This window comes from Bacillus rossius, chromosome 8 (assembly GCF_032445375.1).
Source record: "Bacillus rossius redtenbacheri isolate Brsri chromosome 8, Brsri_v3, whole genome shotgun sequence".
Classification (NCBI taxonomy): Eukaryota; Metazoa; Arthropoda; class Insecta; order Phasmatodea; family Bacillidae; genus Bacillus; species Bacillus rossius.
The window spans coordinates 65,041,856-65,068,490 of record NC_086336.1 but is presented as its reverse complement, the minus strand read 5'-3'; the positions used below and the strand labels follow the sequence as shown (position 1 = coordinate 65,068,490).

Sequence of the window (26,635 nt, the reverse complement as noted above, 5' to 3'; positions counted from 1 at the left end):
TAACCTGGAGACACAGCCGTGCAACGTGGTACGGTTCAACGCGTTTAATACCGTTTGGCGCAGTCAGCCATTTCTCACGATATCGCTTTCAAACAAATTCTGCAGTGTGCATTGCAAAAAACCAGAACATGTCTACAAAAGAATATGTTGTTGTATGTTTTAAATATTTTTACTGTCAAAAAAAATTTGGAAACATGTTCATACGATAACGCTTTGCACTTTTCTCTTTCGGTCGTGTTCTTTTATTTGCAGTTTTTTTTTTTAAATGATTATTTAATATAAAATAGCTGAATCACACCAAACAGTAACTCTATGACGGCGCAGCGCTGGATCTCCAGTAGGGACAACTGTTAGTCTGAGGGCAGGGAGCCGGCAGGGTAGTTCCCCCGGGGAGATCCGGGGAGAGCGTGGCAAGTGGAAACGAGGGGTCTCACCCAGGGGCGTAACAACTAAATTTCCAAAGGAGGGGGGGGGGGGGGAATATACCTTTTTATAAAGAATCATCGATCCCCCCTTTTGAAGCCGGGGGGGGGGGATCCGGGGGTCCTCCCCCGGGAAAATTTGTATTTCGAGGTGGAAAATGGTGCTATTTAAGCAGTTTTATAATCTAAAAATTGATTACACAGCACTTTCTTTGCCCCCGTTTGCCCCCACTTCAAGGTTTCAGGGGGGGGGGGAAATACCCTTGCCCCCCCCTGTTGTTGCGCCCCTGGCTCTCACCGCGCCCCGTCGTCCGTGTCCCAGGAGGTGCAGGCCAAGGCCCAGGACTGCCAGGACCGCATGGACGCGGCGATGGCCCTGCTGGGGGGCCTGGCCAACGAGCAGACCCGCTGGACGGAGCAGTCCGCCTCGTTCAAGCGCGAGATCGACTACCTGATCGGCGACGTGCTGCTGCTGACGGGCTTCCTCTCCTACTCGGGGCCCTACAACCAGACCTTCCGGGAGCACCTGCAGGGCACCTGGTCGCAGCGGGTCCGCGACAAGGGCATCCCCACGTCGGGCCGGGTCAGCATCGTCGAGTCGCTGGTGGACAGCGCCACGGTAAGTCCGCCCGCGTCCTCTGCCGGGAAGCGGCGCTGCGCAGTGCGTCAGGCGCACAAACACAGCTACCAAAAGGACAGGACGATGATAGGAAAAGTAGGAAACGAATGGGAGTGTTTCAAGTTTAATGTGCCTCGAAAAAGTCAAATTGATGGTTGTTCCAATTGAGTGGAAGAGAGATAGATGCGGCGCAAGCGTACAATGAGCGTAACGGGACAATGTGCGTAACGGGACACTTTTTCTTGCGTGCAGCCGGCGTTCGTTGATTTATTAGACGTTGTCACGTCAAAACAAAATATAATCACGCAATTTGAAGCTGTTGAGAAATATATATATATATTTTTTCAGTCACGTAAAAAACATAGTGGTAATTTCATTTTTATCGCATGCGACAACCAAGAGACGACAAAACGGTGCTGGAAAGGGAACACAATTCTGCCAGCACACGCAAAGTATTTCAGCCGTTTGCATGTGTTCATACTTCAATTTGAGCCATTATCAGTCTTAAAGATATTAAATGCAGTAAAATTAAACTAGCTTATATACCATTAATTACCAAAAAAAGAAAAGTCACTCATTTTTATACTTGCAATCCAGGAGAAACTTTGGTATGTTTAGTTTTCAGAGATTTGACCACTTTTGAAGTCAGCAATTGACACATATCCTGCTTCAATAGCAGTTTTCATGTAACTGTTAATATTTTTAGATGATGTAGATATAAATCTATCCTTTGAGGAAATCCAGTGTACCCCACTTAGAAGTCCGTACATCATACTTTTCATGGTTTGAAACCTTTTGTATAGGATCTGAAACCATCCTTAAGCTATATTTTCAAATATCAGATTTGAACTACATCAAGTCCATTATACATGTTTATGTTTATCCATGTGTTGTTAACTTTTCTTGAATAGGCCTGTTTGACTGTGAACTCAAAATAATTAATGTGTAAATTTAATTTTGATTTTTTTTTTTTTGTTTTGCAATTATGTAATTTTTGATGTGTATCTATCTTAGCTTTCTGTATACAGCATTTGGTATGAGTAATTCTGTGAAAATGGAATGAAAGTCTCAAGGAACATGGTTTAAATCTGGTCACTGGAAAAAAAAACGTTTTACATATTGAAATAACATTATAACATTATAATATTATATTAAAAAATTGTTGAATCATCTCAGTAGGGTTCGCAATAATTATTTCCGGACTGATTTCAGTCATTTAACCAAAAACAAATACACAAACATATACTTGGTGTTGTAATATGTTTTTAAAATGTTTCAGGTTAATTTTTTATTAGTTCGATAGAAGTACTATTTCTAGCGTGTTAAGAAACTTTGAAGTATTAACTCTTTAGTGAATTTTAATAAGATTCATTTTCGAAAAGTTTATTTGCAACATGAACGACATGACAACTCATGAGTTTGCTCGTTACATAGCCCAGAGGTTTGCTCATCACTGGCGAATACTGAAGGACTCTCTCACATTTTTTTTTCCTTCTTCAGATTGGAGAGTGGAACCTACAGGAACTCCCCACCGACGAGCTGTCGATACAGAACGGGATCATAGTGACGAAAGCATCCCGCTACCCGCTGCTGATAGACCCGCAAGGCCAGGGCAAGATGTGGATCAGAAACAAGGAGAGGGATTTCGACCTGCAGGTGACGCCCCCACGTGCTGACTTAAAGTGGCATTTCCGCGTGTACTGTCGGATCCATCGTCTGAGATGGCGTTACGGCAGCTGGATTCCAGCTGTGAGCTGTGAGCTTGAATCAAGCTTGTTATGACAAGTGTGCTGGCTAACTGTTCCCTACGTGCAAGGCTGTAGCCAGGATTGTGTGAACAGTACAATATATCATTATTTTTTTAATAATTTTTCTCTATGACTGAATTTTGAAAGATAATTCACTGTCACACTTAAATAAAATCCCAGGGAATAGCAACATTTTAAAGCTCCCACCTTTACAAGTACAAAATGAAGTGATGAATTTGCTTGAAGGAACTCAACTTTTCATATTTTGGTTTTTATTTAATTGCTTTTAATACTTTTGTTCTTAAATCAATTATTTGATGATTTCTTTAAAACAAGTCATTAATACATGTATACCAAAGTTTATAATACAATGAAACACACATTTCAATGTATGAAATATGCTTTCAGTAACACGTGTGCAAACTGGCATAAAATATAGACTACTTGGAAATACAGTTGCTTCAGTGTATGAGGCATGTTGGGCTACAAAGGGGAGGAAATACTAATAATTATTAGAATAATTCCTATAAAATGATATATAAGTACATAGCTAATTTGCTATGATTTTCTTATTCTGTATTAATTTTTTTTTTAATCCTGGAAGGGAGGGGTGACTCCCCCCGTGCCATTGGCCAGTCTTGCATCAAGCCTTCCACATGAAGCCCATAGCGAGCTTACACCTCTGTCTAGATGCAGAGAACAAGCCACATTCGATCCTTCTGTAAGCTCGCGGGAAGCAAGTATCGGTCGCGACGGTCAGACGCAAGATTGAATCGCTGTAATATGTCATGTTTACACGGTGAGCCTAATCTGAGGCAGTGACAAGCGTGCAGTGTGAGAGCATGTAGTGCTGTTAAGTAGTAGAGGTGTAAAAGTAACGAAAAAAAGTGTACCCGTATGTATTCGTTACCATAACAATTAGTACTCGTTACTATCGTATCGTTACGTTAGTCGTTACTTCTGATACCTCATAACATGCTGTGTTATGTCAGAGCAACGAATCGAGTCGTATTGCGTACGCCTAACAGTATGGCGTCGCGGCGTCGCAACATTCGTAATTTGTAGAAAACATAACTTGTACGTCACATACCCAAACTGCATGAGGTGCATTTTTTTCACTTGTCCATATTTTGAACCAGACTTGTGTTTAACTCATTCTAAATTTAATTTGATTTAATAGGTAAAGTGTAGAACTACAAGTGAACTGTTGACGGAATCTACTAAATTTGCAATGGATTTACTATTTTGAAAATTTTAACCGTGAGCTTATAACATCGCAATCCGTTATGCGTCGATTATAATGAAAAAGCAACAAAAAGGTGTCGAAAATGATTTATTCACAATAAAATTTAAACGACATTCTAACGATAAATCCCATACTACGAAAAATGTGAGTAACGAAATGCATTCATGTGTAACGTTTCGCAGGGGCGAACCGGGGGGGGGGGGGGGTGGTTTAAGGGTTCACCCCCCCCCCCCTCCCTAGCACCATATCTTTAATTAATTTCTTATTCATCACTCAAACAAATTTAATATTAAAATTAATAAAATTTTTACCATTACAATATTTAAATTTAAGAACCGAAAACTGCTAAAATAGCACTATTTTACACCTTAAAATCCAAATTTTCCCGGGGGAGGACCCCCGCACCCACCGCTTTAATACGGGGGGGGGGGGGGAAATGCTTCTTAACACCCCCCCATACACAAATCCTGGCTACGCCACTGACGTTTCGTTGCTCGGTACCGGATGACGCACCCGTTGCTCAGTACCGAGTACATGCGGTTCGCTACAGCTCCTCATGTGAAAGACGCGGCGTGGTTGTCCCGTGCGGTGGACAGGTGACGAACCTGCAGCACAAGTACTTCCGCACGCACCTGGAGGACAGCCTGCCGCTGGGGCGTCCCGTGCTCATCGAGGACGTGGGGGAGGAGCTGGACCCGGTGCTGGACCACTTGCTGGAGAAGCACTTCATCAAAGTCGGAACCATGTACAAGGTTATGACACTCCCACTGACGGGTGCTGATTCGTCTGGAACTTACAAGTAGAGACCGGAAAAATCCGCGGGTTCGATGACCTCCAGGATAGACTCCACAATATCCTCTGCACACTCGGGCAAATGCCAACTGTTCATTGGCTGCTGACTTGTGAGTCGTCTCGACTGGGTGGCCTGTGATTCGACACTTCTATGAGTGATGGGTCTCTAATTGGCCCTCAGTCCTCCAGATTAACAGTGAACCAATGGCACAAGCAGCACTAATGTATAATTATTTGAATTTTAGCATGACACGAAATGAACCCGCGAATTTTTCAGGTCTCTACTTATATGTCATCTTCTTTATTCAACTAGAGATGGATGGAGGTGGTACTTTTTAAAGAGCTACTTCATCATACTAGAAACATTCTCATTAGTTAGTTTTTTTTGTTTTTTTTTCGTAACATAGTATTTCAGGTCAAAAAAATTCAGGCTAAATCAGATTTATCTATGGAACATCTGAAAGATATCAATAAACACGATTAGGAAATTTATAAAATAAATAAAGTACTTTATATTATGTATTTTAAAAAAAAATGTATTTTCCTGATTTCAAATATACAGACGACATTATTGCTATTGGAGTTTGCTTGGAGATAAACCATCAGCATCATTCATGACCAGGGCATATACGTGCTTTTACAGTAGTGCAACATGCTTGTGTATTTTTACCAGGAAAATTCAAATTGGTGAAACACAACTAATTTTATCAAAGGGCCACATTTTCGGTTTAAACAGGCCGCTTCTTGAAACAGCCTGTCCTAGGTCTTTGGGGCATAGCGACTTAACCGACTTCCATACTCCCCAGTACGAAGGGCATGCCTCAACAGATGTATGCTGCTTTCCTGAAATATGATTGCAAGCACTTAGGTAATAATCGAAATAAAGTTGAAATTAAGTGTTTTGTTTCCATTGGTCAAATTGAATGTCTTAATTGTTTGAGTGAATATGCACGATTAAATTAATATTTTAGATTTATGATGAATTTTTGGCGGTAGGTGATGATCGGGGACAAAGAGGTCGACGTTCATTCGGACTTCCGGCTGTACATCACCACGAAGCTGGCGAACCCCACCTACACCCCGGAAGTGTTTGCCCGGACCTCGATCATCGACTTCACGGTGACCATACGGGGCCTGGAGGACCAGCTGCTGGGGCGGGTGATCCTGGCCGAGAAGCGGGAGCTGGAGGCGGAGCGCACGGCGCTCATCTCCGGCATCACGGCCAACAAGCGCCAGATGAAGCAGCTCGAGGACGCTCTGCTCCACAAGCTCACGACCGTCGAGGGCTCGCTGCTGGAGGACAAGTCGGTGATCAACGTGCTCAACGTCACCAAGAACACGGCGCTGGACGTGCAGCAGAAGCTGAAGGTGGCCGCCACCACGGAGGTGCAGATCAACACGGCGCGGGAGGAGTTCCGGCCCGTCGCCACCCGGGGCAGCGTCATCTACTTCGTCATCGTCGAGATGGCCATGGTGAACTCCATGTACCAGACGTCCCTCACGCAGTTCCTGGAGCGGTTCGACCTGTCCTTGGAGCGGTCGGAGAAGACCATCATCACCCAGACCAGGATACGCAACATCATAGAGTACATGACATTCGAGGTGTTCCGCTACAAGTGCCAGGGCCTGTACGAGGAGCACAAGTACCTGTTCACCCTGCTGATGACCTTGAAGGTGGACATGCAGAGGAACCACATCACTCACGACGAGTTCCAGTACTTGCTCATCGGCGGGGCAGCTCTCGACCTGGCTACCTCGCCTCCCAAGCCATTCCGCTGGATCTCGGACGTCATCTGGCTCAACCTGCTGCAGCTGCAGACCTTCTCCAGCTTTGAGAACATTGTCGACCAGGTCAGGAACACTTCTGTTTCCTGGCCGACGCTCTGTGAGCAAGTAGTCTGTGCTTACCAGTTGTATCTTCTCCAGCTTTGAAAACATTGTCGATCAGGTCAGGAACACTTCTGTTTCGTGGCCGACGCTCTGTGAGCAAGTAGTCTGTGCTTACCAGTTGTATCTTCTCCAGCTTTGAGAACATGGTCGATCAGGTCAGGAACACTTCTGTTTCCTGGCCGACGCTCTGTGAGCAAGTAGTTTGTGCTTACCAGTTGTATCTTCTCCAGCTTTGAGAACATTGTCGATCAGGAACACTTCTGTTTCCTGGCCGACGCTCTGTGAGCAAGTAGTCTGTGCTTACCAGTTGTATCTTCTCCAGCTTTGAGAACATTGTCGACCAGGTCAGGAACACTTCTGTTTCCTGGCCGACGCTCTGTGAGCAAGTAGTTTGTGCTTACCAGTTGTATCTTCTCCAGCTTTGAGAACATTGTCGATCAGGTCAGGAACACTTCTGTTTCGTGGCCGACGCTCTGTGAGCAAGTAGTTTGTGCTTACCAGTTGTATCTTCTCCAGCTTTGAGAACATTGTCGATCAGGTCAGGAACACTTCTGTTTCCTGGCCGACGCTCTGTGAGCAAGTAGTTAGTGCTTACCAGTTGTATCATCTCAAGCTTTAAAAATGGTGTCATCAGGCTGAGTATACATTGCTAGGACACTCCGTGAGCAAGTAGTTGTTTGCTTATCAATCATTGTCTTGGCTTGAAATCTAGTTTCCACTCTCTGGCCTCAGTGATTCTTCATATTATTTTATTTTTAAAAGAAATATGCACAGGGTTTTACTTGTGTTCCTTGTTGCTGCATTTGTATTTATGTACAGTTTTTCCAAATGGATCATTTATTTCGGTAGTATAGAATCAGCTTTACTCTTGGTGAGTCTGTTGCCTTAACCCTTTGTCCATAGCCATGTGATGAAACAGCTCACATTATCTTCACTTTCATTGCTTATTTACACGGTCCAGTAACTGCACAGAAATTATCTGGGACAGATGGTTGTACTAGAAATCTTAATTATGTTTTTAAATATTGCTTCTTACACAGTGGGGCACTTTTCGTAGTTCTTAACAATATGGTTGATATATTTTATTAATATAAGGCTATTTAATTTTTTTCTATAAAAATATGTAACATAATTGTCAAAAAATCAAAATTAATGCAAATGTGATTGTCTGTTATCAATGGATGGGCCAATAAAATCCTCAAATACCATCAAATCCTTTGTAACAAAAGATTAAATATTTGAGGAAAAAGATTTGAATGAAGAAACAATTAGAGGAAATAAAATAAATTTTAAAAATTCAACACTGATAACCTCTGAATTTTACTAGGCCAATTTTTTTCCTTCATACTTATTCTGTTACTATTCTCTTTTTAACATGTAATTCTGGAACCTTAGTTTGTTAAAACAATCATTGAAAGGGTTGTATGTTACACACCATTGTTTAAAATCTTGTACATTATTTTATTTTTGACCTTCGAGGCCTAAGATTCGGATTAGAGGGGTACATTTGAAATACTCTTTGGGATTCGAATTCTATTTTTGGATTCAAGAAAATTATACCTATTATAATTCTTAAAATTGAGTTAATTTCATGTATGACTGATGACTGGATAAAATTTCATACTTGATAATGGGTGTTATGATTGCGATGTGCAGGGATTTAGGATTCAATAAATAACCTACGAACAAGCTGTTGTGTCGCCATGTTGCGAGCTTTATTTACCGAGCCTCCGCTCATAGATATTATAACTGGCCGGTGTAGGTCTCACACTACACCAATGTATTGATACACAACAATGGGTAGTTGTCAAACACATGAATTGAAACAAGATCTCTGTCATTTTAGTGTGTTTGTTGCGTTGTGCGCGGCAGCTGACGAAGGGGGAGAAGACCTGGCGGGCGTGGTACGACAAGGAGGCCCCGGAGGAAGCCGTGTTCCCCGACGGGTACAGCTCCTCGGTGGACGTGTTCCGCCAGCTGATGCTGATCCGTGCTTGGAGCACGGACCGCATCCTCTTCCAGGCGCGCAAGTACGTGGCCGCGTCGCTGGGGCCGCGCTACAACCTGCCCGTCATCACGGACTACGACCGCATGGTGGCGGAGAGCCGGCCGGCGGCGCCCATGATCGGCTTCCTCAGCATGGGCAGCGACCCCACCCAGAACATCATGGACATGGCCAAGCGCTCGGAGGTCAAGTGCTCGGCCATCTCCATGGGCCAGGGGCAGGAGGTGCACTCGCGGAAGCTGCTGTCCTTCTGCATGCTCGAGGTACGCTGGAGGGCCCATTGCACACTGTGTCTAGGTACAGCATCTTTGCAACACAGCATGTAACACTGACTCTGACCACATGCTCGAGGTACGGTGGTGGGCCCATTACATGTTGTCTCTAGGTACAGTGGTGGAGTCTGTTATACCAACGTCTTTGCAACACAGCATGTAACACTGACACTGACCACATGCTCGAGGTACGCTGGTGGGCCCATTACACATTGTCTCTGAACACTGCATGCTCTAGGTACAGTGGTGAGTCTGTTACACCATCATCTTTGCAACACAGCATGTAACACTGACACTGACCACATGCTCGAGGTAAGTTGGTGATTGAACATAAAACAGTTAGCCAGACAAAAAAGTTAGTTCGTGGCTGTCACGCAGGCTGGAAGTGATTATTTACAGAAACAAAGAGATCTAGGGCCCACAACATGTGTACAATTGTACAAGTATGCAAGTACATATATATAATGTGTGCAACTATCTGAGTGAAGAAGTATGTGAGTAAGCAAGTATGCAAGTGTAGTATAAGTGCTAACATGCTAATGGTACCATTCGGTTTTTGGCAATTAATTTACTATCTAATAAATTACACAAAAGAGATTCATGCTGGAGATTAAGGAGGGTTTGAGGACACATTTACTTTATCTCCTTCACCACTATCAAGATGTAGAAAACAATTTATAATATCACAAATCCCTCAAAAAATAACAATGTTAGGTAAGTAGTTGAAGCACAAAAATTTTCTTTGGTTAGTTCAATCCTTACAGATAAGCCCCTATTGCCCAGAATTATCTCTGGAACACATACCTGTCCAACCCAAGCATAGTGTCCTATCTGAAATTTGTTGCCGTAACATTTACTTTGATCACTAATTACTTTTACTTCATAAGTTCAAATTAAGAGAGTATAAAACGCCCCTTCTGTATGAAAGGTGAGATACAAAATACAAAAAAACAAATTCACTATTATTTTTTTTACATAAAATGTAATCATGTGACACGAAATTCACCGATTGCACTGCACATAGCGTTGTTTTCTGCCAAGACAGAAACGAAAGAACATTAAAACACCCGCATTTATCCATTACTTGTACGCCATCAGTCTTTATTAAGGATATTTGAAGGATACTGAGGGACTGTTTAAGGGCCCATGTTCAATTAAAGACAAATGAAGGGGTTTTCAAAGATATCGAGGAGGCGTGGGAAGCAGTAATGGCACAGCATTGAGGGCGAGGGGGAAGTGGTTCAGTGGGCCCCGCCCGCCCGCAGGGAGGCTGGGTGCTGCTGCAGAACGCTCACCTCGGGCTCGAGTACATGGATGAGCTGTTCGTCGTGCTCACCGAGACGGAGAAACTGCACCCGGACCTGCGCGTGTGGATCACCACCGAGCCCCACCCCGCCTTCTCCATCTCCCTGCTGCAGATCTGCACCAAGTTCACCAACGACCCCCCTCAAGGTTCGCTCCACGTCCCGGGATCAGCGTACTTGCTGGGTTGTCGAACCTCGGTGCAGTCTTTACAGGACCACCAGATACTGTACCGCAAGGGGGGGCCCGCCAACACTTGCTGAATCATGACCGTGAAACGGGATTGGTATACGTAAACGTCAAAAACTATGTTTCATGGAAAACTTTCTGTATGTTTCAAAGGTACTGCTAACCGAATTGCGAGCACAGAATGCAGGGACCCGTCGCAAATAAATGTTCCACCCGAGATTGTCAGCTTTCATCACCACTAAAAACTGAACAATGATTCACTTTGAAAATGATCATGTCGCCACATACGAGGAGTACTGGAAGCGGCTGTCGAGCATAGAGACATTACAACTGCTAAACCAGGAACCATCCTTAAAGATAGTTCAGTACCCTTAGTATATGGTGTCTATAATACCAAAGCAACATGATGGCCGCATCAACGATGATGCGATATTTATCAGTCTACATCTACATAAAAAAAATTTTTAAAGCAATACATTAATCATAAAGTTATCAAAAATTTTGTTATTGTTAAAAATTTACAATGCAAATACCTAATAACTTTGCCAAAATTGGAATCGCAACACTTGCTTACTTGGTAGTACAGATATCTGAAATACATTGAAATATCTGTCTCTGGGAACCTATTGAATCCTCTTTGATTAGAAACAAAAATTGAGTGATATTACAAAACTTATCTTTTGCGAACAGAGAGAAAATATCCGATATGTGATACTTCATGATGAATATATACTTATTTTAAAATGTTGATGTTTGGAGATGTTGAGATGGGAGTGAGGTGAGAACGGGGCACCGAGGGGGAGGATCGCGGAGGAGGTGACCCCAGCGAGGGCGCCGGGTTGCAGGCATGCGCGCCGGGCTGAGGCGCACCTACGGCTCCATGACGGACAACTTCCTGGAGTACAGCTCCCTGCCCGAGTACCTGCCGCTGGTGTACACCACGTCCTTCCTGCACAGCGTGGTGCAGGAGCGGCGCAAGTTCGGCCCGCTCGGCTGGAACATCCCCTACGAGTTCAACAGCTCCGACTGGCTGGCCTCGTGCCTCTTCATCCAGAACCACCTGGACGACATGGGCAAGGTCGGCATCAGCTGGACCACCGTCAGGTGAGGGGCCGGCGACTCATCCAATCAGGCAGGGGCGTAGCCAGGGGTTCAATCACCCCCCCCCCCCTTAGCACCTAATCTTTATTTAATTTCTTATTCATCACACAAACCAATTTCATATTAAAATTAATAAAATTTTTACCATTACAATATTTAAATTTAAGTACCGAAAACTGCTCAAATAGCACTATGTTACACCTTAAAATCCAAATTTTCCCGGGGGAGGAGCCCCGGACCCTCCACTTTAATACGGGGGGGGGGGGGGGGCATGCTTCTCAACACCCCCCATACACAAATCCTGGCTACGCCACTGCAATCAGGGCCTCGTGAGCAAGCTTGCGGCATGGAGTCACACTGCAGTAATCCATGTATATGTTTTTGTTTGTACCTTACGCATTCCTAAACGCTAAACCATTCATTGGATCGCGATGGAACTGCGGGTGAGTTGTTTGGCGTGCGCCCACGAATGTTTCTTGAATCAGCATACAACCATTTAACAGAATTGTATAGAATCGGATACAAGCAGTGACATTTCTGTTCGTGTGTGACATAAACAAAAGGTGGTGGTGTGCGAGTCATTTCGACAAATGTGTTTATTTCATTTAGTTTGTCAGCAGTTCGTGTGTTTTTGGTGTTTGAGAATCAGATAATTGAATTGAATTAAATACAAAAGAGAGATAGAAAGAGATAAAGTGATATAGAGAGATAGGGAGATAGAGGGAAATAGATAAGGATGAATCATCCTTATGTTGGATAATGATGTTGTTAATGTTGTCCTGTCCTAGATACATGCTGGGCGAAGTGCAGTACGGCGGCAGAGTGACAGATGACTTTGACAAGCGTCTGCTGGTGACTTTCGCCAAGAATTGGTACAATGACGACTTGTTCGGAGAGAAGTTCGAGTTTTACGACGGCTACAAAATCTTGGTTCACAAAACTGTTGAGGAATACCTGCAAGGTATCGACCAACTGCCAGACATTGACCCACCTCAAGTGTACGGCCTTCATCCCAACGCAGACATCACGTAAGTAAAACATTTGTACAGTGACTGAATTATGTTGACTGTTGGGATGTAAGTTTTATGTGTTTTTTTTTATGATTCTTCTGGAACTCTTAAGTATTAAGTTACCTAACAATTTGCTGTAAAAGTACTGGAATTCCAGTGAAATGCTAGACTTTTCTCTTCTTCAATATGGAATATATATCAAACTGTGTTAACCTGAGAGACAGTAATTTCTCAATGTTTATTTATTTATTTATTTATTTATTTATTTATTTGCTAACAGTATAATGTTGTAAATTTGATACAGGGCTGTGAAAAGTTATACTGTGACAAGTCCAAACCTGTGATGAAGTTGTTCATAAGCCTGTGCTTTAGATGTAATACCAGTAAGATTAACGTTGGATGATTGAAAATTATACCACATGATGCCAGGAACATTAAAATCACCAATAATAAGGATATCACCTTGGTAGTTTGCAAATTTGTCTTCAAGCCATTCAAAGCAGGCACCATTAAGTGCAGGTGTTGTATCTGGAGAGATATAAATGTTTCCTAGTAACAGGACATTTATGTGTGAGGTTTCAACTTTTACCCAGATAGCTTCATTTCTTGGATAATCAAAGACATGTGTTGGGAAGGCTGATTTGAATTTAAGTTTATTGATAGCGATGAATACTCCACCTCCATTATTCTTCATTGTTTGGGTGGAGTCTCTGTCTTTTCTAAAAATGTCAAGTAGTCATATCACTAGCCTCTCACCATAGTGATCTCTGATCTGGGTCCATTTCCTGCAAAGTCGTCAACTGAAGGTTTTTAGAAAGTTGGTAAATGTGGTGGATATTGCAGTAAGGCAGTGGCTTTTCTGAGAAATGTTCCAGTTCTCGCACTTACTCATTTTTTTCCTACTCCATTCACATCACTTCACCACTCATCTTTTTATTACGACTTTGTGTTGTCGAGGTGTTAGAACCACATTTCTTTAATTCATTAATTCACAAATATTCCTGAGATATCCACACGCCCAGCAATTGTTTTATACCGTGCCCTGCCTCAGCTACCAGAGCAACACGACCAAAGCCATCTTGGACAAGATCCTGTCGGTCCAGCCGCGGGAGTCTGCATCGGGGACCGGCGAGACTCGGGAGTCCGTCGTGAACCGACAAGCCGAAGAAATGCTGTCGAAGCTGCCGTCGCTCTACGATCCTTTCGCAGTGCGAGAAAGGTGAGCGAATCCTCGTTCCTAGTGGACGGAAGATTGGTTGGATGTTCCTGGTCGTACAAGGAACATCTGGCCGTTCATTATTTTTAATAGCGCTTCCTTGTGCAGTTACATTACGTAATATGTAGCCTAGTTGACAAAAAGCGTGTGCCTCTATCTGCATAGTGTCATGTGAACACGGATTTTGTTAATGAAGGAAATTCATTATTTTGTTAATGAAAACTGTTTTTGTCAAATAAAATAAGTGTTGATTATTTTTTTTGACCTTTGGAGTAAAAATGTTTGCAAAACTGGGAATTGTGTTTGAAAATAATTTCTTAGTTATAAGGCTTGGACAGGACATTCAGAAGAAAAAAAAATGTGTGTGGAGTCCACGAATTACAGAAGTGAAACTAATTGCTTATTATATTATTAGGTATAGGGAACACAATTCTCCCCACCACGCACCTAACTATTCCCCTCATGCGATCAGAATTAGTAACTCTTGAAAATTGTAGCACCCTCGTTAAAGAAGTTTCACTTCAATAATTCTATGGAACTGAATATAAAAAGTAAAAAAAATTCCAAGAAAGGGCATTATGAGGCTTGCTAAGTAGCTAGGCAGATTATATTAATATGTAACATTAATGTTTAGGTTATTATTTTATTGGACTATCAAATTGTATTGGCAATGGTGTCTTATGTTGACAGCAAGTGTGACTGCTCTGGAAAAAATCAGTATTCAAAATACATCATGAAGGTTTTACCGTCTTAAATCCTCTTCTTGTAACAGTGGAAAAACGTGAACTTTGACATTTTCCTTTTGTTTTATCTTCAACGTAAGCTTACTGTAAACGCTGAACTGAGAAATTTTTGCTTGGTAACAGATGTGGTAATAATAATTTTTAGTAATGGGTCAAATCAAATTTTTTTTAAAATTTAAATCTGGGATTTGAATTCCCAAAGAGTACTTTGAATATAATTCTCAAATCAGAATCTAGGTCTGAATGGTAAAATAATAAAATAATATTAACCACAGTGTTGAAACCTTCAAACCTTCAAATGTTTGTTTCACAAACTCAGTTTCCAGTATCAATACGTATAGCAATTTTATTTATGTACGTATTACATGTTAAATGTACAATATCCTGAGGTATGGTAATAGGATAGGTATGAAGAAACAAATTAACCTAGTTTACTTCAGAGGTTATTATCAGTGTTGAATTTTTAATTTTACTTTATTTCCTCTAATATTTTTTCTTCAGATGTTTGTCCTCGAATGTAGAATCCTTTGAACACTAAGGATTTGATTGGCTCATCCCCAATGATTGTGCTTTTTGTTTAAAAAAAAAAAAAAAAAAAATTTGATTGCAGAATATTTGAGGTTTGACTGACGGAGACGGGTGTTTCCTAGGTTGCGGATCATGAACCACCTCCTGCCCATGAACATCTTCCTGAAGCAGGAGATAGAACGCATGGACCGAGTCATCAGGCTGGTGGGGAAGACCCTCCGGGACTTGATCCTCGCCATCGAGGGCACCATCATCATGAGCGAGGTGCGTGCGTGCTTGCACGCGCGTGCGCGTACTAGAACAATTCTCCCATGGGCAATCTGAACTTCAGAGTAATACAGTTTTGTCCATGAAAGAATGTCCTGCTTATATAAAATTTAATGGTATCAACTTTGAGCGTTGCTAGAGTTTTGTTCCAAGGTCAGAATTAAAGAGTGATTCAAACAGTTTAAGATAAGCGCATGCACGGGAGCTGCTTTGTTGTTTTCTCGCTTGAAGCGCGAAAGAATGGCTCTTTCCCCAATCAGTAGAGGGTAAACCTGTAAACTTTATCTCTTTGTATGAGAGTGGTTGAACTTCCAAGTCCCTGACCGTTGGATTGGTCGTAATGGTCGAGACGACAGAGCTCTTTTTCGCTGGCCTCCACGTTCACCTGACATAATGAAATGCAATTTTTTGCTTTGGGGCTTCATAAAATATTATGCATATGTTCTGCCGCTACATAATGGTTTGCCAGAGTTGAGAAACAGAATTGAAGAGGCTATTGCTACCATTACTCCGGACGTGTAACCAGTGTGGGAAGAATTTTAACTTCAGGTTGGATGTGTGCCGTATGACTAAAGGTGCACATATTGAACATTTATGAGAAAAACTAGGTTAGTTTACCTTAAATTTGATTAATGATTTGTTATAATATACCATTAAAACTGAGACATTCTTTTATGGACAGCCTATATTTAATTTACCCTGTAAAGTGGTACCAAATTTTAACACAACACACACAAAAGTAATGCTAGCAAGAGAAAATCTGAAGAAAATTGTTTATTAACTCTTTTCTTTATAATTTTATAATAATAATTTATTTTAAATGATTTTAATAGTAATCTTGCACATTTAAAAAAAAAATGTTTTGCTGTTTATAAGCACAAATGGTTACAAGGTGTTTCAAGCCTTAAAGAACATTTTCGGAAGTCTTGTTTATGTTGTACTTTTAGTATACCCCCACCACACACCTACAGCGTTGTCACACGTTTAGTGACCTGCAGCCGTGCGTTGTTCAAACTATTGAAACGCGATATTGTTGATTTTGGAGCAAGCGTAGAGTAATTATACATTAACCAGCACTTCCAAGCTACACTTTCACTCTGCTTAGCAACGCATTGTTTGCGTCTAGTACGGCCACACACACACACGTAGTTAGCAGTGCTCGATACTAAACCGAAAGAACGCTAAGACGTCAAGCATCGCTCATAGGTGATAACTAGAAACCTGAAAAATTCGCGGTTTCGATGGCCTTCAGGATAGACTGCACATACCCCTGTACACTCGGGCAAATAACGCAAGTTCATTGGCTGCCGACTTGTAAGTCGTCTCAGATGGTTTGTCTGTGATTCGATCCTTCTTTGGTTGAGGGTTTATAACTGGTTGATATTCGTCCAGATGAACAGTAAGCCAATAGCAAAATTATCTAAGAGGTATATGTGTTTGAATTCTAGCCTATCACCGAATGAATCCGCGAATTTTGCAGGTCTCTAGTGATAACACAACTATCAGCACAAATGCCCGAATGCACAAGACGTCAGGCACCTGCACAGAGTGAAACGTCTCGCGAGTGCCCCTGATTGCAGCAACTGAGAGACGCCCTGGACAACATCTTCAACGCCCGCGTGCCGAGCCTCTGGCAGAGGGTCTCGTGGGCGTCCTCCACCATCGGCTTCTGGTACACCGAGCTGCTCAACCGCAACACCCAGTTCTCCACCTGGATCTTCGGGGGCCGGCCGAAGGTCTTCTGGATGACCGGGTTCTTCAACCCTCAAGGTGAACACCTGATCGTGGTCTACTGACGTAAGGTCACGAATGGAAACAGTTTAAATAACTATCTTTGTAAACTCTCTGTAAAATTACACAAAAAAAAATGGTTGTCTGTAAAGTCGGTTTACGGACGATAGTTTAACGTGACGTCATAACAAAACATTGATGAAATGATTGCATACTTTTATGAATAAAATTGAATTATTTTCGAAAAATTGGAAAAATAACAAAAAAAAAATTAATAATAAAATAGTTTATTTAAAGTACTAAATTTAAAAGCTACTTTTGAAAAGCCCGTTTTAACCTATTTAATATAATAGTAATTCATAGGCCAATCGAGTGGAAGAGAGATAGATGTGGCGCAAGCTTACAATGAGAGTAACGGGACAATGTGCATAACGGGACACTTTTTCGTGCGTGCAGCTGGTGCTCATCGATTTATTAGACGTCACGTCAAAAAAAGTTAGTTATGGACCGAATCTGAATCTCAAATTCAAATCCCAAAGAGTACCTCAAATATATCCCTCAAAACTGAATCTTTGTGTCAAAGGTCAAAAATAAAAATATGCACAAGAAATAAAAATGTTAACAATAGTGTTGAAACAGTCAACCATTTAAATGTTTGTTTCACAAACTTAGTTTCCAGAATCAGTCCATATTGTAATTTATTTATATGATTACGTGTTACAAATTACAATATCTTGGGGATGGTAATATGATATGTAAGAAGAAAAAAAAATTGACCTAGTAAACTTCATAAGTCATCTGTATTGAATTTTTTAATTTACTTTATTTCCTCTAATATTTTTCTTCAAATCTTTTTCCAGGAATATTGAATCCTTCAAATTGTGGAAAAATATCTACACAGAAAAATTATCAATTTTTATTTTTTATTTAACTACAACTATAAGATGTAAGGCATTTTGTCTTTCTCACTCACTGATAAAATAACACTTGTGTAACTTTTTACAGCTATTATAGGCTATAACACTTAGTAAATATCTTTTGAAAAAAATTATGGCAGAACAAGCAAGAGAGCTATCGGTCCATCACAATAAATTTACTGGATTTGCACTCAGATAAGAAATACCAGCAATGATAAGAAATTTAAGTAATGAACATGCTTTAAGAAACTAAGAATTTGCAGTGCATGTAAAAAAAAAAATGCAGTATGAATGACTGGAAAACCGTTCTCCGCTCGGCCAGGCTTCCTGACCGCGATGAGGCAAGAGATGGCCAGAGCAAGCGGCTGGTCGCTGGACACCGTCACGCTCCAGAACAAGATCACGAAACTCGCCCGGGAGGAAGTCAGGAGCCTGCCGAAGGTATCACACCCTCTCACCTCCTGTCCCAAGTTCGGTCGCAGAGTACGCTTTCAGATGTCGGCGAACGGCGGCAGCCAAAACCGTCGTAGATCGGTTGTTCAAGGACTACTGATGTGGTACAGACAGATTCTCGTCTTCTTCTGCGAACGAAACACTCGCTGGCTTATGATCGGCCAATAGAACTGTCAAATTCAGCCGTTGTAAACATTTCTCACAAATTATTCTCCAGCAAACACATGCCTTTACCAAATTTTACTGAATGTTAAGTAGTAATTTGAGGCAGAACAAATTTTAAAAAAGATGCACTAGTAGTGAAATCTCAAAAATACTCATTGCCAGGTACATTGAAACATAGACGTTTCATCGATTCCGATGCTTGTGGCAATTCTTGCCTTAGTTCCTAGCACCATCCCGATTGTGGATCATTTGTCTACAAAATTTATGAATATGTTAATATAGTTAAAGTTAATTTTATTACACAGTTTTTAGTAAAACTGACTTAGGTATTTCATCAGTATGTTGTGCACTACTACACACCAACAGAATTAAAAACATACTGTGTGACTTTTATACATGATATTACTAGCTGAAGTACCTGGCGTTGGCAGATCTAAACACATCATGATATAAGGAACATCAGTCAGTACAAGTTTCAAGTCTGTAGGATGTACACGTAAAGAAAAGTCCCATTGATTGCACAATCTCAGGGCATCAAGGCTACGCATAAGCAAAACCGGGAAGCCAATCTTCAGCTTCATTTTGACCTCTCAGACGCACCAAATGATAGCATGTTGCAAATTAAAGGCAATGCTATCTATTAATGAAGTTATGAAATAAACTGTTATTAGCGCCTTTATTTCGCTAGCAGCTGCTAGATTCACTAAGCGGATTGGTTTCGCCAATGAGAAGGATAGTACCTAAGTTTCCAGACCTTATGTATATGACCGTGTGGCGGACATAGAGAAATTACACAAACTTACTGTTTGTGTCTCTGTGACCTACCTCCTATGATTTTCTATTATAAAACTGATTTTACCCCTTCTTCACTCCCTTAGGGATGGAATTTCATAATTATGTGTAGTCTATTTCACTCTCCGGCTCATAAAATATATAAAAAATATGTCGATCCGTTGCTCCATTCCTGGTGTTGACTGGGCGAAAAACTCAGCTGATAACATCGTTCAGCCTCACATTAAAATCAAGGCTCAGCATTTACTTAGTTTTACAACTAGCCTAAGGTTAATATACAGTGCAATAATAACCAACCATCCAAGAATCTTTATATACGTATGTGTAACTGTATTGCCAGGAACCGGTCACTGCTTCTGTGTGGCTGCTTACCTCCCGTATGTAGGCCTTGTGCGGTGATGCCAACTGCTGGGTTCCCACCCCAGGTAGTTGCTGGGCTACTCTCGGTACTGATGTGGAGTGGGTACCCACGCACATGCAGTGACCATTCATGTTTGTTACGTTATTTTATGTTATATCCACGTAGTATGCCATTGTTTGTGTTGTGCCCACCACTTAAGCCCACGGCATGTTACAAATTAAATAAAATAATTCCACAAAAGTAATTTATTTAGCATGAAGTTTGTATCATAATTTATGCAAAAAAAAATTGGAAAAAGTTTACATCTTTTTTTAATCATGCAACTGCTATTAGTAACTCGTTTTCACATTACGACATTAGTACGTTTTTCAAACACAAAAATACTTAACAGATTAATTTCATTTCTTCCGTATATTTATACATGCATTATACTAATTATTGTATTGTAAAAGTGCATCAATTATCAGTCAGTTCTGGAGAAGTTAGTGTCATGGAACACTTAAGTGTCATATTTGTTCACTATAATATGCTATATTTTTTAGTAATAGATTTCATCAAAAATAAAACCAATAACACAGAAATCTCCTGTTTCAAAAACGAAATTGTCCTGAAATTAAAACCATAAAAAAAAATTGTTTCTACCCATTGGTATTTAATGCAAGATATAAAATGTGTGTGTGTGTGTCTATATATATATATATATATATATATATATATATATATATATATATATATATATATATAAAACTCTGAAAAGAGATTCACTGTCAACGCACGTGACTCTGAATCTTTTACAGTAAATAGAATAGGGCAATAGGCTTACACTTGTGCATGTTGGTACGCGAGGGTTGTGTTGTGTCAGGTTGGGGTTTACGTCTATGGTCTCTTCTTGGACGGGGCCGCGTGGGACAAGAAGAAAGACCACCTCATTGAGTCCACGCCGAAGATCCTGTTCGTTGCGCTGCCCATCATCAACATATACGCCATCAGCAGCATCATGCCGCCGGACCCCAATCTATACGTGGTCTGTGTCCTTTTACCCTTTCCTCTCTAACACCTCTTCTCATTGGCCGTGCCACTGGGCCGCGTCACAGACTATCGCTAGGGCCTGGAATTTTTCCCGATCGCGAATTTCGCGAAAATTCGCGTGAATATCGCATGAAAATGCGAAAAGTAAGAACATTCGCGAAAATCACATTTCTATATTACACTGCGAATATATCCCCGAAAAGTACCATTACAGTAGAATCCCGCCGATGCGACCCCCCTCTGATGCGTCCATTTAGTTTATACAACCCTTTTTTGAGATACCGTGAAAATTTTGAGCAGAGAAAGTCAAAAATTTGAGTAAAATCGGCTGAAAAACAAGTCTGTTACACTTTGTTGGGCGCTGTGTGTTAACGTTTATCTTTGCAATAGCTGTACTGTAAGCAGGCAGGCATACAAAAGACGGCTAAAAATAGATACCACCCCTCTAGGCTATCCACGCGGTGGTGTCTAGCCGAGCTCGGCGTGTCCACTATCGCACGAAAAGCCGTCTCAGCTGTCATGTTATCTTACCCGGCACGAAAAGCCGCTGCGAGAGCGTAAGAAACTCGTCGGGCCACTCCCAGAGCCACAAACCATGTAAAAACACCCCCCCCCCCCCGCCCCCCCATCCTTTCCCAACTAACATTTCAACACATTCCCTCCATTATTTCAACCTTCTGCATGAGAAACTGTCAGCATCCTCCTCCCCTCCCACCTCCCACACCGCGTGCGACAAAAGCCAGGTTGTATAGTCCATTCTCGGTAAAATAAATATTTTTATGGGCCTATATGACTGTCCTTCGCCGTTAATAAATACTTTATAAGTTTAAGTTATGATGATGATACAATTTTTTTATTAGTCACACAGCAGTTTCTGCTGAAAAATCACTAATACCTCGAATTTGATTGAATAGAAAAATTTAGCAGGGCCGTAAATATATTTATTTTACTGCATAGTTACTTTTCCATCTACATTCCGTGTTTATTTTCCTCCTTTTTTTTACGCTGTGAAGGGACGTGGAAAAGATAATTGCTTGAGCTGTCAAAATAAACATCGCTGACGCCAAGGGCGGTCTGTCGCTGTGATTACTCCAAAAACATGTCACAGCATTTCAGGATAGCATTGTTCTTAATCTTTCGTTTATAGCCGAATGTTTTCTACCTGATTCACACAAGTTCCTTCGCCACGTTTTGAACGAAAATAACCACCAGCCGGCTAGCATAGCCGAACTCGCGTGACGCAAATTCACATATCGTGAGTAATTATCGGAACCCATTGTTCGGGGTATGCGAGTCCGAGGTGTAACATGAATTTAAAAAGTTGTCTTTTTTACACCATAGACTAAGTTTCATGGGAAAGAAAAGATTCCATTGACAAACACCTAAAGTCGGCTAAGCATGTGGCATCGGCAGCCGAAAAAAAAAAGAAGAAAATTTGTAGTTGCAAACATCTATAGCAACGTGTCTGTTTTGTGTAACTGTTTTGGATTTAATTGGCTGTTATATATTATTCATATTAGTCTATTTCTATTATTCATGGATTGTTTATTAAATATGTAGACTATTATATTCAATAACAGCACAATTTAGTCAACATTTAAAATACCGGTAAAATTTCCATTGCATAACGAAAATACCGACTTTAAACCACCGCTTTTCTAATTTGAAAGGACCACTTTTTGCATACTGAAAACACCAAAATTTTCCAGGCCCTAGCTATCGCACATTCCCTGCACGGAACAACCGCATCACACAGTGCATCAGCTTGTGTGGTTTCAACTGGCTGGTTGCGTATGTTGTATTCTTTTCACGAAAAATTCTCTCCAAAACTTGCCATTAAAATTACCACAAATCCACCTAATATTTCAAATGTTTTTGGCTATTCAGCAGGGTTGGAAGAAAAAAAAAAAACAGTTTTTTTTTTATTACATTAGTTATTTTGCTTCTCAGCAATTTCAAATTAAAGCTGTACAACATCCCGCTTTCTGCCACTATGTTATTACCCATCCACACTTAAGTGTTCAGTGCTGTTTCTGTCATGCTTTACTTTACCACAAGATCTCTTATTCCATGCTACAGCATTGCAGGGCATTGACCTCCCCAACTTTGAAGGGTATATTTTTTGGGAAGAATAAACATTATGTTTTGTTATTTAGTTGGCTGAGCTGATTATATAGCTTCAAGGTCATAGTGAGCTAGTTTAAGTATTATGTACTTTTTGGTATGCATTGATTCATGCATAGGCCCAAACAGATTTAATACAGAAACTGACCAGCAAAATGTGTACGATGAAGAGCTAGTTATGTTTACGATTGAATCATAGTGTGATCAAGCCTAAATTCTTCCACCCATTAACTTAAAAACACTAGTTGTCATGCTTGTTTCTTTTAACGAATTGAAATTTTTTATAACAAAATCAGCTCATTTTATTTACATTAATTGTGGGTCTCTGATTCCAGGATAGCGCTATTGTATTTGCATTCTCACACGCACAGAGAGAGAGACTATTTCAACACTAACGTTAATTGCTCTTGAAAGGCTACCAAAAAATGTTTAGATTGCGTGTGGATCAACATAGTTGTGCTACTAACGTGCACATAACACAAATTGTCTCATGTTTTATACGAAGGTGCAAATTTGTTTCCCCAGTCATCACCAAAACATTCATGGCATGGAAACGTTGTGTTTTCCCCCCCAGTGTCCCGTGTACAAGAAGCCGAGGCGGACGGACCTGACCTACATCACCAAACTGTTCCTCCCGACGGAGAAGTCTCCCGACCACTGGATCATGCGAGGAGTGGCGATCTTGTGCGACACCAAGTGACCGGTCCGTCGCAGGTCAGAGGTCAGCACACACATTTCTGTTGTTTTTTTTTTTAATCACTAAAAAATTCAAATTTTGGTTCTTAAGTGTGTTGTCCTTTTACGTGCAGCAGCATTCGTATCAGCTGAGACTTGTAACCACAGTAGATGCACATTTCAACAGATTTTCCCCCCCTTCTAGAATCACATTTCTATTCACAAAATAGATGGTGTTTGTGCAAACTTAAAATTTTGACGAATGGATTTTAACTTTCAAAATTAAATTTTTTTCATGTAAAGGTACAAAACGGGCTATTCACAGGTCAAAAAATATGAAATTCTCTTTTTTATTTTTTTTTTATTTAGCAGTTGTTTTAACAGAGTAAAAATCATAAGTAGCAATCAACCACTGAAAAAGCATTTTAAATAAATTACTTTAAACACTATAATTAACCTTTCCTAACTACAGTACTAAATAACATACACATGCAGTTTCAAACTGCACGATATGAACTAATCATGCCGGGCTGCATACTCAACAAACACACAATTATAATTTTGGATAAATCCTTCACAAATTTTGCTCAAACAATTCCACTACAGAAATCCAAAATGTATAGAAATTTATAACTTAAAACAAAACAAATTTAGGGAGCTGGGAGTTCAAATATTTCAAGTTGAGTCCAGTTCAAGTAAGTAGTTATTTGACAAGCACTTTGAGATGAAAGCCTGAAGGTCACACAGTGTTTTATAGTCCATTCCCGGTAAAATGAGTATTAATAAGGCCCACATGACAGCCATGTTCCATTAATAAATACTGTATAACTTATTGTGGTATCAGACATTAAATTAGGGATGGGTCGATTCGATTCTCCGATTCCTCGATACCACCGATTATTAAAAAATTTGGGTACTCAGTATCGGGTACTAAAAAAGGGCAAGGTAGGTTAGGAATCGGTTAAGTTAAGAAAATACAGTAGTAATATATTTTCGTCTGAACTTTACTTACTTATTTTAATATATCTTACCTGCCGTATGCGCATAAAATTCCTAATAATGCTCATTATTATTAAATATTAATTTTATACGAATAAAAATAAATAAAAACAATGTTACCGGGCATGTTTAACCTCTAATTAAAACTCCACGATCGAAGAACATTATTCCTCACTCATGTATTAGACGTAAATAAATTGTAAAAAGAGTTATTAATTTTATTTGCAGTTAAGAAAAGTCCATTGTTTTTTGTGAAGAAAGTGACGGTTATGAAACGAGATCACATCACGTGTCGTCACCAGTTTAGTTTAGTGATGGGTCGTTCGTTAACGATTCGTTCAAAAAGAACGAATCTTTGAGAGAACGAAATCTTGCGATTCGTTCGCGATGTAAAGAACCGGCTCTTTGAGAGCCGGTACCTTGAAAGATTCGGTAGAACGAAAATGCGGAGAGAACGAGAGAACCAACCGGCTCTTTGAGAGCCGGTACCTTGAAAGATTCGGAAGAACGAAAACGCGGAGAGAACGAGAGAACGAGAGAACGAGATGAGAGAACCGGCCACGCGCCCGGTCTGATTCGTTCGTGAAATGATTCATGACGTCAGGAGTCTGAAGAATTAGTAATCACAGCGTGAGCATGTTCATAAGAGCTAACGATAACTGATCAAATAAAATAGGGTAACATGAAAAGTATCTATACCTGAAAATGTCAACTGTTAAGTAGTGGTTTAAAATTGCGTTTTCACATTCACATACACAAATTTGGGGGGGGAAAAAAAACATGAATTAAAAATAACAGGGAAAGTAACTACAAATGTTCACACTTACCATTTAGGTGTTAATTAATGTACCTACTTCATTTTTCTCTCTTCATACTGAATCGCAGTAGTAGTATTCAATTTTTGTCTTTTTTTCTCTAAATGTGTTGGTCTACATGTAAACACTTTACTCTCTCTAGAGTGTAAATAGCCTGTATATTAATATTTGTAACTTAAAAAGTAATACAATATAAATAATCTTGTTTCATATACGCAACTGTGATTCACTGGCTACGAAAAGCAATGTTCAAGTACTAGCTATAATAGTGCGATTACAAATTAAAGTTAAGAAAGATCACTTTCGTACCTAACATTCTTAGATTTAATGCTCCCGTATTATATAGAATCACTGCATGAAGCATTTGCAGCGATCAACAGTCAATAATTTTATAACAGTCAGTATACAACTAGACGTTTGAAATTTCATTTACCCATGCAGAGTAGATAAAGATAACCACCCACGCGATCCAGCCTCCTCTCGTTATCGGGTCACGCGATAACGAGGGGAGGCTGGAAGCAAACACGTAGCCAATACTCTAAAGGATGAACGAGTTACGACACCTGATAAAAGAGCCAGATCCTATTCACAGAAAAGAACGAAATGACCGAGATGAACGAATCGTTCTGAACGAATCTTTCACGGAACTGATCCGAAAGTACCGGTTCGGTCAAAAGAACCGTTCTGCCCATCACTAGTTTAGTTGTGAGCCATTCAAGGATGATGGCCTCCACAAAATCTCTGGTGGCCATAAAATATAAAGTCAAGTCGAAACGTATCGATTCGTTGCGTACGGGACAAATTGTATAATGAAAGCAACAATCGATAATAAAGAATTCTCTGGCCATACCGCCAACAGAGGCTCGTGTTTATTTCTTGCAAAGGAAAACCGTAATAATTACTAGAAAAACACTTGAAAATAGTTTTAGCAAAACAATATTTGTGCCAAATAAATAGCATAAATGCGAAACAATTCACAGTAACCTCAATAGCACGACGGTGAATTACGCCGTAATTCACCGTCGTGCTATTGAGGTTACTGTGAATTGTTTCGCATTTATGCTATTTATTTGGCACAAATATTGTTTTGCTAAAACTATTTTCAAGTGTTTTGCTAGTTTGTTAGTAAAAAAATGTTCGCCGACTGTCGATTCAAATTACGATGCGAATGTTCTGATATTGTATTAACATGTCTAAAGTTTGGGAACATTTTCGCATCAATAG

The 26,635-nt window shown here is 40.5% G+C and overlaps 1 protein-coding gene across 1 annotated transcript in view; it reads left to right on the top strand.

The window, feature by feature from the left end:
- The window catches only part of LOC134535102 (dynein axonemal heavy chain 8-like), a 90,283-nt gene that overhangs the window by 57,376 nt on the left and 6,272 nt on the right, over nt 1–26,635 (top strand). The window contains exons 28-41 of the mRNA XM_063373979.1: nt 745–1,041; nt 2,542–2,697; nt 4,632–4,787; nt 5,824–6,678; nt 8,590–8,985; nt 10,260–10,446; nt 11,331–11,589; nt 12,375–12,614; nt 13,648–13,815; nt 15,206–15,347; nt 16,931–17,120; nt 18,321–18,439; nt 20,632–20,793; nt 23,497–23,643. Coding sequence (XP_063230049.1) covers nt 745–1,041; nt 2,542–2,697; nt 4,632–4,787; nt 5,824–6,678; nt 8,590–8,985; nt 10,260–10,446; nt 11,331–11,589; nt 12,375–12,614; nt 13,648–13,815; nt 15,206–15,347; nt 16,931–17,120; nt 18,321–18,439; nt 20,632–20,793; nt 23,497–23,622 — 3,453 coding nt within the window. The 3' untranslated portion in view covers nt 23,623–23,643. The remainder of the gene's footprint in view (nt 1–744; nt 1,042–2,541; nt 2,698–4,631; nt 4,788–5,823; nt 6,679–8,589; nt 8,986–10,259; nt 10,447–11,330; nt 11,590–12,374; nt 12,615–13,647; nt 13,816–15,205; nt 15,348–16,930; nt 17,121–18,320; nt 18,440–20,631; nt 20,794–23,496; nt 23,644–26,635) is intronic.